The following is a 13,540-nucleotide window of genomic DNA, read 5'->3' as shown; positions in this document are numbered from 1 at the left end:
TCCATCTGGGTGCAGGTTGACAGCTCATCTTGCCCAGCCCCCACCCTGTCACCTAGAAGACCGGCTTGTATCGGGTGTAATATTCCGATTGGCCGGTTTGTTTGACGTGGGCGGGGTGATGGGCGGGGTTTGGAGTATTGTGATCTCACAATCAGCTGTTTTGTACGCTCTACATTCTGATCCGAGGATCAGCTGGAGGCAGCAATAAACACGAAAATCTGCAGCGTAAAAACTAGAGGAAAGGAGGAGAAAGCTGCAGATGTTATGATCTGAAAACATCCGTGTAAAAATTTTTACACGAAGCCCTTCTTCTGAGAAGAAAGCCTTTTATTTTTATATAATGGTGTTCTAACTACCTCACATAAAGGCTATCTAAAGCTATGCTTTAAGAGTTGTCGTTTCTACTGTGTGTGAGATCTCGTTTACAACTTGAAAAATACCGCAAGGGCAGGTAAGATATTCTATATATATATATATATATTTTTTTTTTTTTTTTCCAGATTAAACACTCGGTGTGTTTTGTGTCGGACTATGTGCTTTACAGAGGTATCAGACTAACCTATATCTTTGCCATTGAACCTGCTTCCTTCCTTATAAGCGTATCCACAAAAATATCCATCACATTTCAGGTAGATTTTATTAATACAGAATTGCACCGCATTGTCTCAGTCTGTCTTTGACTGCTTTTTGTTATCACTAAAAATGGCCTATTAATAGGACATGAATAGATGGGGAAGCAGTAGGTTATAGGCCCAAATAAAAAGGCTTAGTTAGGTCGATTCGACGTCCTGCATCGGCAGAAATGACAGCAGCCTGCATATAGATAAATCCTATAGGACGCCCGCAGTCGTTGTTTTGCAAATTGCACCAAATGCTGATGTGGAGTCGACGGCGGATGTTTTTGTATTTGTTGCTTGCGGACCTAAAATAGGCTATGATTTTCACTGAAAACACACAGGGCCTAACCGTTGCTGCTCTGTGAAATCACCTTCTGGCTATATATTCAGGAGCCTGACCAGCCGCTGTCTTTCGTGCGGTGTTGCTGAGCCACAACTGTCATTGCTTTGACCCCTCAGCTGCAGCCAGAGCTTACACGGATAATTCACGTTTAACCTGGATACCCTGCACAGAAAGTCGTATCTTCTCTGGGCTTGTCGACTCTCTGGCATCGAGATTGATATTTTATTTTTCAAGAACCGACTCTTTGTGCTGAAAATGTAAACACCGCTGCTTTGAGCAGCAATTTTTTTTTTTCTCATAGGGGTTTCAACTCCAGACGACAGCCGTCGACGACAACAACCTCTCGCATTCGGACGGTTTTCAGTGTCGTGTTTTAAAATGCAGAATAGAAATGGAAACTGTGTCGCCTGCAAACACACGATCAGAAAGCCCATTTTTTTTCTCTGTGGTTGCTATCCTGACCGATTTTTTTTCGTCCGGTCGCAGAGTAGGCTGGAGCCTCTCCGTCAGTATCAGTGACGTAGCGTGACGTCAGACGCATCTTGTTTTTACTTCTCGGGAGCTCCGCCCACTCCCCCATTAAAAAAAAAAAAAAAAAAAAAAAGTCTGTTATATGTTCTGTTATATGTTTAATATGTACAGTTATTTTGTTGTGACATTTTAATAAATTCACAAAACAAAGCCTATTATGCTCCATAATAAACATATAAGAATAAGGCCTCTCTTCTGCAATGCATATACCAATCCTTCTTAGGTTTAGTCTTATGAAGACAGTGTTCTTTTCTCCAGATAAGCTCTCCTTATTAAATTTGATGCTTTATCTAAACGTGTCAGTGTTTAGAGAAAGCTACAAATGAGCCAGAGTTACCCTAGAGGGCTAAATCTCACCTGCTGTCCCCTGGCCAGATAAGGTATTATAAAATAGAAAACAAAATGTGTTGTGAAATTATTATTTACCACATAAGCTATCAGCTATTAATTTATACTGTACTATATATAGGCCTACCTAAAAGCATTAGTAATAAAGAAAAGGGAGAGGAAAATGTAAGGACTAACAGCCACTCCACTACATATCTTTCTGCTTGCTCCCAAGACAGTTAACAGTATGAATGTCTGTAATTGTTAATGGCTGGAAGACCTGCATGAAATGTACAGCACGTATTCATTAGCTATTGTTGTTTGTTTGTTTGTTTGTTTGTTTGTTTGTTTGTTTTTTGGGGGGAGGGGTGCAGCCTTTTGGCAGTCTCGGTGGCTATAGACCAACCCGCAGCCTTCAACTGGCTTGTACAATAACCAGGAAATGCTCCCAAGAGTCCATGTTGGGTGTTTATTGTTTGAATCTCTTTTCCCTCTTATGTAAAGCAGCACTGAGGCCTTCCCACAAAAAATGTTGTTTATCTGAGTTTACTTGTCATTGTCCCATGACTTCATGTTTTATTAGTCCAGGAATGCGTTAAAGCAATGTTGGTGCTGATGTATGCACTGCATATGCACTCAAAGTAAATTCCTCTCCTAAAAATCCAAAATATAACTTCCATTGTTTAGTGACTGAACATGACTTTTCTCACAAGACCCAGAAAACAAGTCATGCAACCTAGATCATTCTAACAAAATAAAAGCAGCAGGTAAAATCACTGTCATTTGTTTTTCAAAGAAAAGGTTTTAAGGAAAAATGTGTAGCCCCTTTTTGTCTTTTTCCCCCCCAGTAAAAAGCCCCACTTCATTTATCTCATATCATTTCAAGCACCTGACATCAGAAATCCCACAAGCATGCACTGTATGACTGTAGTTAGAACGTGTCTTCCCTTTCTGCTCCATGTTATCATGGTGATTCTCCAAATAAGGACAGAAACCCAACAATCATCCATGCATATCTGCTTCCAGGTCTCTTTGCTCTGTAAATCCTTGTCACACACATTCTCTTTCACTTTATTCCACATCCATTCATTACTAACCTTTTCTCGTTTATTTAGTGAAAAAGTTAAGCTTCTTGTTGGAATCAGTAAGACTTTTGGGGAAAATCAGGCTGTGGATCAAAGAAATCATTGTCCTTAAATAGGTTGTGGTCTGAAATTAAACCTCTACAACTTTGAAACTGGATATATCTAGTATCTCTGGAAAAATTCAGAGAAAAACTTAAAAAATGTGTCAACAAGTTTCAGAGTGTGTTGCACTCGGTGATCTCTCTGGTCTCTTCTTCCTGTGTACTCGGTTTCAATAAAACTCAACCTTTGAGCATGCACAGGTTTGTCACATAAGCTAAACCTCTGTTTAACATTACATCAGCACGCTCACATACAGGTCAGGGACTTGTCCTTTGGACTCAGAACCTGTCACAATGTTTCTGTCTTTCTTTGACTCTTTCATATGTGCACACACATTTTTTTTTTTGATTTTGCAAGAGTCTGGCTCTTTTTTTATAACCACTTTTTCACCTCCTCCGCCTTCTTCTTCTTCTTCTGCCTGTTTATCTGTTCAGAGACTGAGAGCTGATTATTTTCTTGACCTAATAGGGAAGGGCAGAGTAGTCACTGCACACTGGCTCCTTGCTGACTGATTAACTTTTTTCCTTATATAAGAGTCATATTCCCATTTACTGCCACATATAGTAATTCAATTTTCACCTGCCAACATATTTTACGATGTAGACCATTATTGTGCGATGGCCTATATATAACATTTATCTGAAGTCTCATAATTTTAAATTAGTGAAATCATTTTTTTGTACCTTCCAGCTGAGGAATTGCAATATGTGCTCAGCTTCCTGAATCTTTGAAAGCCCACTGAATAAGAATGCATTATCCTCAACACTGATATTAACAGAGGATCTAATAAATTAGAAAACATTTCAGCATCTTTTAGTTCTTTTTTTTTTTTAGTTTTTTATTCATTATCATTACAGAAGCTGAAAAAAATATATACATATAAATTAATACATTTGCACAAACAAGCAAAATTAAGGCTGCATTTAGTTGCTAAGGCCAGGTATATCCCTCTGTGGTGCATAGCATCCAAAAACAGAGCAGCCGGAAGTAAGATGCCAAATGAATGACAGGCACAGTGTTGATGTGCAGCCCCCCAAGCAGCAAAAAGCAATAAATAAATAAGAAGGAGTGCATGTATTTTTAGATGCTTTGCTGTATGTTGAGATATGAAGTGTTGAAAGTGGGCGTTATTGAGAAATTCTTTCTGAGGTACAGTTTGTTTACAAACTGATCATAAGAGTCCCAGCTGTTCTATTGTTTGACTTTAAAATGCCACTAATCATTACAAATAAGGTCTGAATTCACCTTAAATAATCCCTGTATTGCATCTTTAAATAACCTTGAGTTCTTACATACACATTCATGCATTTCTTACTCCCTTTATTTAATGTACATTTTATCTTTTCATTCCAACTAATGATCCTATTTTTCTCTCTCCCTCTCCCCAGGCCTTTGCTCCAAACCAAGTGAAACCTTATATTTGCACTACAGAAGCCTGTCCACACCTGTTTGTCAAACCAAGATCCAGCAAGAGGCTTCAAGTGGAGAAAAAAAAAAACAAACCATTAAAAATCAAAGAACAGCATAAAATAGCAACAGACAAGAAATTCAAAGAGGCAGCTACAGCTTTTTTTAATTTGTGGACGACAAAAAAAGCACCAGAGTCATCAACACTTGACAGTACACGCAGCAATGTTTCAGCGTCTTAGCAACCTGCTATTTGGGGAGGTGGAAGAGGTGGCAGCTGAGCTGAAGGGACCCAACCCATGTGTGACTGAGGCTGACGAGGAGGGATGGATGATTGTCAATCTGCCTGGTGAGTCAGACAGAGCATTGTGCTGGACTTGTGTTGAAAGGATTGGTTATTTTAAAGCCACACCAAAGTGGGAAATAGCCAAACTGTGTTTTCTGTGCTGGCAAATGCCTTCATTTTATCGTGCATGTTTATGATACCGACTAACACATGAAGTGTGGCGGTAACAAAGGGGGAATGATGGGGTGGGGTGATGAATTAGTCAGGGCGTGGCTCAACTACACTGTCACTCATCCACATGGCTGCTGTGCCAAAGGTGTTGTCCGTCACTTGATGGAAACACATAACTACCTGTGAACATACATCTCCTCCCACTTTGTTTATGATCTTGATCATGACAAAGATAATTATTAAGTATGAAAATGTGCTTTGGTGCCTGCTCAGAAGCCAACCAAATAACATAACAAAGAAGTACCTCTCAGCAGAGTCAAGGCAAACATTATGTCAGTGACATAATCACAGCTTTAGAGGGTCAACACAACTAATGATGTGACTCTTTTATGTTTTGTGTTTCCTTACCCCCTCTTCTTCCCTTCCTCCAATTTTTTTAAATACCCCTACATTCCCCACACTGGTATGTGTGCGCGTGCGTATGTGGTCCCTTTAAAATTACCCCCTTTGACCCGCATGGTTTTAAAAAAAAAAAAAAATCTGCCACATTTGCATAATTTGTGCAACATTTCCCACCCCTCCATCTGAAACATCTCATCTCTGCCATGTGCTCAGAAGAGTCTGACTGCATGATGCAGGTTGAAGATGGGTCAGAAATCCCGCTGACTGCACAATCATTCCCAGAGAGTAACCTATCAAATTCGCAAGACACACATACAAGGACTGAATGCCCAGCCTCTGTCCCCCACCCCCCTCACAAGCGTCGTAGGACACATAAAGGCCGGGCGCAAGGTGCAGTAGCATTATCAGACCCTCTGTCCTGTCCCAGCACCAGTCCATCAGATATGGGTGCCACTACACCCGTGACCCTGCCAAGACGGGTTCGACTGTCCACGCCCTCCTCCACCCCATCGATGTCCCCAGGCTCTGGGAGTGAGTGTGGGGGCAGTGGGGGTAGCAGTAGGGCAGGCTCAGAGAGAGGATGCATGGATGAGAGCTGGTTTGTCACCCCTCCCCCCTGTTTCACTGCAGAGGGAGCCACTGCAGAGGCCAGCCCGATGGAAGACCTGCTCATAGAGCACCCCAGCATGTCTGTGTACGTCTCCCCGAACAACCTGTCCATGGTGTCCAACAGCAACCTGTCTGCAGTGGAAGAGGAAAACATGGTTAGCCTGGGAGGCAGCGTGAGGTGAGAGAAATTTTCTAAAAATAACTCCTGACCTTTACCTACTTTTTTCAGCATCAGCATAACTATCTTATCTTTCCTCACCTTTGCATCAGAGCGGCTGAACCAGTTTCAGTACCCGCCACTCACACCACTATGCCCACCAGGGTGAGCCGTGGAGCAGCTGCCCAGGCCGGCACTCTGGCCAAGGTCACCCAAGTGGCCAGGGTCCAGCGTAGCAAAGCCCGCGTGGAACGGCGTCATCTGAGCCGTAACCGCATCCAACGCCAAAACCGCACCAGGGAGCAGGTCCCTCGCCACGCAGCCCACGCCAGAAACACCTTCCTTCACCAGCCCAGCAAGCGTAACGTCTGCCACTAAAACTCCCCATCAAACAGGGGGCGTTGTTTACTCTGAGGGCATTAGTAGACACACAAGAATAAATCCAGTCAACCACAGCATTTTAAATTTCCGTTACACTCAGATACCTGTAGTTTTTTTTGTTTAGACACAAACTGGTTTCACCTGGTACTTCATGTCCCATTCTGCTGTTATCAGCCGAGCCCTCTGAGTAGATGTTTTAGACCTTTTTATGACTTATTGTCCTACAAAGTATCCAAACCACAAAAAAGTCTTCAAAACATTAAAAGAAGCTATTCGAAGTAATAATAATGTCTGAAAAGCAAGAAAAACTTGAGTTCTATAAACTTTCTGTCCGATCTTTCCTTCCTAAACTGATCCCTCCACAGTGCATTCAGTTTTAGAGTAATTCACTCAACTAATAAATCTCCAATATACTTATTTAATCATTTTGGAGATAATGAACTGAAACTGAAGCTTATTTTACTCTGGTTGGATGAACAGACTTTTCTGGTGGAAACAATGCAAGACAGAGGGCTTTTTTTTTTCTTTTTTTTTAAACAGTAACTCATCGTGTCTTCAAACCTTTATGTTAAAGATATTAAAGAATTCAATCAAAATATATTTTTTTTTAGTTCAGAAGAGGTGGAAGGATATACCGTTTGTGACAAGAGGGAGAGGAAAGTCACTAGACATTTGTTTCTCTACGTTAATGAGGAAAGTAAAAGATAAAGCCCAGGAAACATGGAGGAACCCGATTTCATTAGAGGAAACCAAATGTCGCAAGGCTTCTCTCTTCTTCCTTTCTGAAGGATCAGAGCAAGTCGATGATGGTGAGAGTAAGAGCAAAACACATTAAAGAGTAAAACAAAAGATGTGATGAATAGGAAAAAAGATTGAATGAAGAGCAAGGCGGTTAGCAAGAAAGGTCACAGGAAAGTATAACGTAACCCTCTGAGCAGGCCTTAAAATCCATCATCAAACTTTAATAGAGAGCTTTAAGAATAAAGCTCTTGCTTTGCATATTTAAATAGTTTTCTTTGGATAATGAATCTCTTGTTAGCACTCTTAAAATCATTACTGATGAGGGATTATAAATGCAGTGGAAAGATGCAGGGCTTGCCTTTGGGTTACAGGGTACGGCAGGTTATGGTAAGTGCTGAGCGGTATTGGTGGTAACTCTTTATTTTGTTTTGTCACATGGTTTTCTGCTTATTTTTGTCTCGTAAACAGAAATTTTATTTGGCAGTTTCTGTTTGCGTGATTCCACCCAGAGAGAAGATCTAAACTGTTCCCTGCCAGAGAAACAGAAAGTACACATTTTACTTTAAAAGTCACGACTGGGGATCATAAACAGCATGATGGTCATCATTTGTGTCCTCTGTAAACTGAAGCAATGCGCCCAGCACACATCAGTCATGCTTATCCACAGTGTGTGCTGTGATTTTATGTTATCCATCTGAACATCAAAAAAGAAAAAAAAAGAAGTATGATATATTTATACATCAGTCCCCTTTGGCTGAATAAAAAAGCACTAACTTAGCAGGACACAGCTGTTAGGAGAATACCAAACCTTTTTTTAAAAGCCTAACACAAGCATCTTCATCCAGATTCAACACTTTCAACAAATATCATCGTCCTCAAGGACGTGCAGCGCGTTGCTGATGTCTATTTCATTACTCTCCATTTCATATTAGCATATGCAGCTCTAACAGTGTCCACTTAAAGATCTAGCTTACTGATATGTATTCAACAACAATAGTAAACAATGGTGCTGAAGTGTATAGTAATATTTGTAAATTATTTCAGAAATGGATGTACGTTTGCACTGTCAAACATTTTGTGAGTCAAAGTTTTAGCAGTGTGCCGTGTGCTTGTTTTTTTTTTTTTCTTCCTTTTGTGATTTTCTTTTCTTTTCTTTTCATTTTGATCCAGACTGTGTGTGAGGTGTCCTGATATGTTAAATCCTATGAAAAAGACACAAATATTCATCATTTATTTCTCTTGTAAATATTACAAAACAATTTATAATGCTTTGCTAGATGTCATAGTCTCTCAGGACTCGAGTCCGCATCATTGTGTCCAATGGGACTGATGAGAATCCAGTCTCTGCCGCATCTCTGTGCTTGCTTTTTAAAACCAGGAGGGTCACAAGTGGTGTCATTGCCCCATCTTCAGTGTCATCTTGTTTGAGATGCACCATTAAAAAAAAAAAAAAACCACCAGGCTCAGAGTTGATGTGCCATAGGCAAACACTGCCCCCTGGAGGGCCCACTCGACACAGCAGCTGCTGTGTGAATGCTGTTGAGGGTCCAGTTTTATGACAGCACAGTTGTGTTAAAAAGCCAGATTGAGACACACTGAGGAAATAGACGTCCTGTATTGTTTATGTGAGATTAATTAATTTCCCTTGAATCACATACTAAAAGCTTTTCTTTCATTTCTGCCAGTAATCCTATAAATTACTTTATTTTATTCAACTACGAGTTTTTGTTTTAAACATGACTACAATTTATCCCGCCAGTCCCTCAAGTGCAGGGGGAATATCTGAGGTGATGAGGGTGCACACATACATATAAAGACATGGCGATCTCTGTTTAGGCTTCCGCACTCTCCAGAGGCTTTTACCATTCTCACAGTGCCTCAGAGGAAGCATCTTGTTAGGAAAAATCATTTACACAGTGAAAACAGGGTAATAATGAAAGATCACAGGTGGATTATGGTTGCATGCTAAATCACCACAAGATACCTCTAATGCTGCAAACTTCATTTCTTTGTTTTTTTAACTTTCCCTCCTTTCTCAACAGTGTCATGTAAAAAGGAAACATGTTTAGGTATGCTGTGTGTGATTATCGTAAGGTGTGGTTTTTAGGAGGGGAAGTCGGCCAAAACTTGGGGGGATGGAGTGGGCACACAGCGTGTTGAGCCAATATGAGTTGTGGGATGTGGACAGTGACAACGTGAGGCAGGAGACGTATAGTTTATATATATTCAAAAAAAAAAAAGAAAAGAAATGTATTATAAAAATACAATAGAATATGCTTGTATTTTCCCATATAGTTATTAGAACAGTTGTTCAACATTAAGATATTTTAAATGAAAGCATTGAATGTCTGGGGAGTTTCATATGTTTTATGTTGTGCCCTGAAATGACGGCAGCTTTGAAACACTTGGGGTTTTCCCCCATGTTACATCTCAGTTAGTACACCCCCCCAACTCCCCCATGAAAATGACAGATATAGACATATAAAATTTGATGTATCTGATATCTATGGTGATTGTGCCTTTCACTATTTCTGCATGGTTTTTGTGATGTACTGATTTTTTCCATACCCAAAGTGGACAAATGTCCACTGACAGGCAAGACCTATGCAAAAATCAATGGATGGGTTGTCCAGCATCCATTCAGAACACACAGGTACCCGCCAAACCCCCCCCCTCCACAACAATAGCAACAATAAATGCTCAGGTTAAAACCTGAATCTCGTGTCATTATTTTCATGTGGGACAGCAATGAGAGATGTTGAAATACAATTTAAAAAGTCATGCACTTAGTAGCTACGGTAATTATCATAACACTCAATTGCTATAATAATAGATATTATTTTACAGCCAAACATTTAAATAATTCATAAGCAGCAAACACAAAAGCCACAAACAGCTAAATAGCTGTTTGTGGCTTTTGAGTTTGCATTATAAATTATTTACCAAATAATTGTGAAGGAAAATAATGTATGCTTCTTTTGCAGGTGTCGTACAGTTAAAATATGTATATGTGTAGGTTAGGTTGACCAGATATCCCTCTTTATGCAGGTCTGCACAGCATTTTTATTCCTTGTCCACCTGTCCCACATCTTGAGTCATTGTCCCACATATTGACGTGTTCTAAAGGACACACACTTTTCTAAAGTCTGGCTTTTATCCAGTGCATGTGAAGGTAAGGCCTTTTATTATAGTCAGAAGAATTTCAGCCTGTCTATTCTCATACTCATCAGGGAAAGTTACAAGTCACCAAAAAGGTCAAAGAAAATGAAGCACCAGTATATTCTGAGCACTCTGAGTTATTTTTCAGTTTTTCAACTTCACACAGGGGGAGAACATGGTGTGAAGTGACATTATTGGATAAAAATAGCTAAAATTGCCTTATATGGCTCAGCTGAAACCCAAAAACTGTTACCAGAGAGAAGAGCAGCTGAAACAACAGTGAAATAAAAGAGAACGCTCAAGTATAGAAAGACTATCGTATGAAATCATAGGAATAAACTCGAGCTTCCTTTCATCCTTATTGTGTTTACTTAGCGAGAGACCTGGAAATGTATTTGTTCTGTTGATGCTAAATGACAATCCGGTAATAATGCACTGTTTATCACATTTTTATTTTTAAGTTAGATTTGAAAATTTCTCAGTATTGCTGAGATGCAGGGCGGTGGAGTGTTTGCCCCGCATTTAGTTTGCTGACATCTGGTCACCCTGGTGTAGGTATTCAAATAAAGTGAAAGTACCTTTCAGTGCACCTGTTTGAATGTAGACATTTTTTCGGTGCCTTCTTTAGATATGAAAGTAGGCTTTTTGTAGGTAGAAGTAATTGTTCACAAAAAAGGGAAGAGGCAAACAGACAGTTGTGGTAAAGGAGTGTAAATACTGTGTGTGGGCTGAACCTGGGTGGAGTCCTGTCACGCTCAATTCAGACTAAAGTTAGTCCAAGCTAAGGAGGAAATTTAAAAGGATGAGGAGAATTTTAAGTTCATCCCGATACCTAATGGCAGTGAGGGTGCCATTACCTAGCCTGCAGAGGTCTGTGTGTGTCCTTCAATGGATATGCCTCACTAGACCATCACTGACCCACCCACCACCAAAGAAACTGTGCTAGGAGACACAGCATGGCAATGGCACAAATTGATGTGCCACCCTGGAGGAGTTACCCCAATCACCTCATGCCATCAGTAGTGACACCGACACTAGCCTAAAGCAAAACTAGTGAAAACAACTGTCAGAAAAGATGAAAAGGGAAAAAATTAAAAACCTATAAAACATTCTTGTTTTGGGGGCTGTTTCATTGTTGTCCCTCCAGTGCACCTGTTAATTTCATTAACACCAAAGCCTCTTAAATTGATTAACAACTCCCTCTGCTACTTAACCGACCAGATCAATATCCCAGATGTTTAATTGACTTCATTCTCTACTCTGTATAAAAAGTGTTTCTTTTTTGAGCAGTGTATTTTTGAAGTGGAGTGCATTTCTCTTAATATTTCATTCATATATGTGTTGGCTTTACAATTCATCACTGTTATTTAACTCTATGTTATGGCAAGTTAGGGCCTTCTCCTCAAAGCTTCCTCACAATATTTATCAATCATTAACCACAAAAGAGGATCCAGGTTAGTATTTAGGGAAATAAAGGTCACTGTGATAACATCAGCAAATACATCTTTGCTTATTAATTCCTGTGTAAATCATGTGAACTCGGCTTCATAGTTCAGCTTTGTTTCCCCCATGGCTGTGCCCCGCCTCCACAGTCCAGCCCTTTAAGTGCAATCTGAAAAATATGCTAAAACTGGCTCCATGAGGACCACGCCAAGAAAATATGATTGATCTCTGCTACAGAGGCAGTCATTAGAGACTCGGGACTGCCAGTTAAAAAATCAAAGTGAACTTTACTGTCAAGTATACAGAGAGACAAAACTCCGAAGCTCAGGGTAAACAGTGCACACATGATGCAAATAAAGCAAGACAAAACACAATGAAAAATAAATACATGTTAATATTTACGGAGAACATGGAATGATGCTTGAACTCTCCAAACATGTCCCAAGCGTGCAAGATATGAATTACATGTGCTATGCAGAAGAACCAGCAGCTTAATCTGAAGGTGAGACGACGTGAGATTAGCTCATACATACAGTACATCAACAGTTAAGAGTTCCAGTTCACCACATCTCAGCATCAGCTGTTCAGAACAGGCTGCATGAATCAACCTTTCAGATTCAAACTGCTGCATAGAAACCACAAGGCTGAATGAGACCAGTGAACAGTAAAAAAAAATGTAACTTAAGAAAGGGGCCTTAAGCCATTGCAAAATGAGGGCAGGATGGGTTCAAATGCAAGTGTCTGCAAGACACAGAGAATGTGGGTTAATTGTGTGTGCATATGTGTTCCCTGCTGTGAAGCTTGAAGGTAGGGGTGTGATGGTGCAGTGGGTGCTTTACAGTTTCTTTAATCAGGATTTGAGGCAACACTTTATCAACAACAGTAGTCCCTGTGTCACAGCTACACAAAATCCCATCTCATTTGTGGTCATGGGATCAGGAAATGACCGAAAATCACACCTTCAGTGTCATGTTTCAGCTGTGTACCAGACAAAGGTGGATCCCAGTGCATAATGCTGGAGGCGGGACTCAAACTCCAACAGGTCTTTAATGCAGGGAAATCTGAAGAATAAACAAAGTCCAAAACCAAAGAGTGAGCCAAAGAATACTGAAGCAGAAAGCTCTGGGCAGGCTCCTAATGCTGACAACCTGACACTGAATGCAGGGAGACAGAGACAATAAACACACACCAGATAATGAGTCGAGAGGTAACAGGTGGGAAGCATGGTGGAAAACTTTAAACATGATGAAAACGAGATAAGCAAGACACAACTGAACAGGGGAAAAAGGGAAACAAAAACACAAAGCTAAACTCCAACAATGCAGAATATAGAACCCTAATCCAAAGATAGCAAAAAATTAAAAATTAAAGAGAACCCAGAGCCCCAAAACTCAAAACCCAGAGACCATGACATTCAGGCTATGTAAGGGGAATAAACGGAAGGAGTGACCTCCACAGTCTCCTGACGTGTAACTGATATGCTCCGTGTAAACGTAGGTGTAATTTTTGGGTCATGTTTTGAGGATATACCTCACAAAATGTTTTTTTCCCCCTCTGCACCTTGTTTCTGAAATCTGTCAGATTTTAAAAACTTATTTTTTTATTATTATTTTAGGATTTTTCAGGGTCAGTGCAGCTGTTTAGTCATCCAGCCAGCTTCCCTTAATGTACAATGTCTGATAGTGTATTACCACTTTTGGACTTGGTGTACACAGTACACATGTGGGTTTATCTTAGCAAATCTTTGGTCCTTAATTTAACTTATATTCAGAAAAGTTT

At 40.2% G+C, this 13,540-nt stretch overlaps 1 protein-coding gene across 4 annotated transcripts; it reads left to right on the top strand.

The window, feature by feature from the left end:
- The first annotated feature begins 175 nt into the window (after nucleotides 1-175).
- tp53inp2b (tumor protein p53 inducible nuclear protein 2b) lies at nucleotides 176-9,876 on the top strand. Of its 4 annotated transcripts, XM_030733059.1 has the most exons (5): nucleotides 176-451; nucleotides 4,394-4,761; nucleotides 5,485-5,802; nucleotides 5,902-6,058; nucleotides 6,151-9,876. In XM_030733059.1, exons 2-5 carry the CDS (start codon nucleotides 4,638-4,640, stop codon nucleotides 6,413-6,415), a joined length of 864 nt encoding a protein of 287 aa, XP_030588919.1. In that variant the 5' UTR covers nucleotides 176-451; nucleotides 4,394-4,637; the 3' UTR covers nucleotides 6,416-9,876. The 4 variants fall into 4 exon arrangements, with proteins under 4 accessions (XP_030588919.1, XP_030588918.1, XP_030588917.1 ...); XM_030733058.1 differs by having other exon boundaries at nucleotides 5,488-6,058; XM_030733057.1 differs by having other exon boundaries at nucleotides 5,485-6,058.
- Nucleotides 9,877-13,540: the final 3,664 nt, after the last annotated feature.

This window comes from Archocentrus centrarchus, chromosome 7, assembly GCF_007364275.1.
Source record: "Archocentrus centrarchus isolate MPI-CPG fArcCen1 chromosome 7, fArcCen1, whole genome shotgun sequence".
Lineage (NCBI taxonomy): Eukaryota > Metazoa > Chordata > Actinopteri > Cichliformes > Cichlidae > Archocentrus > Archocentrus centrarchus.
The sequence above is the reverse complement of the archived record's forward strand: the minus strand, read 5'-3'. Positions and strand labels throughout refer to the sequence as shown.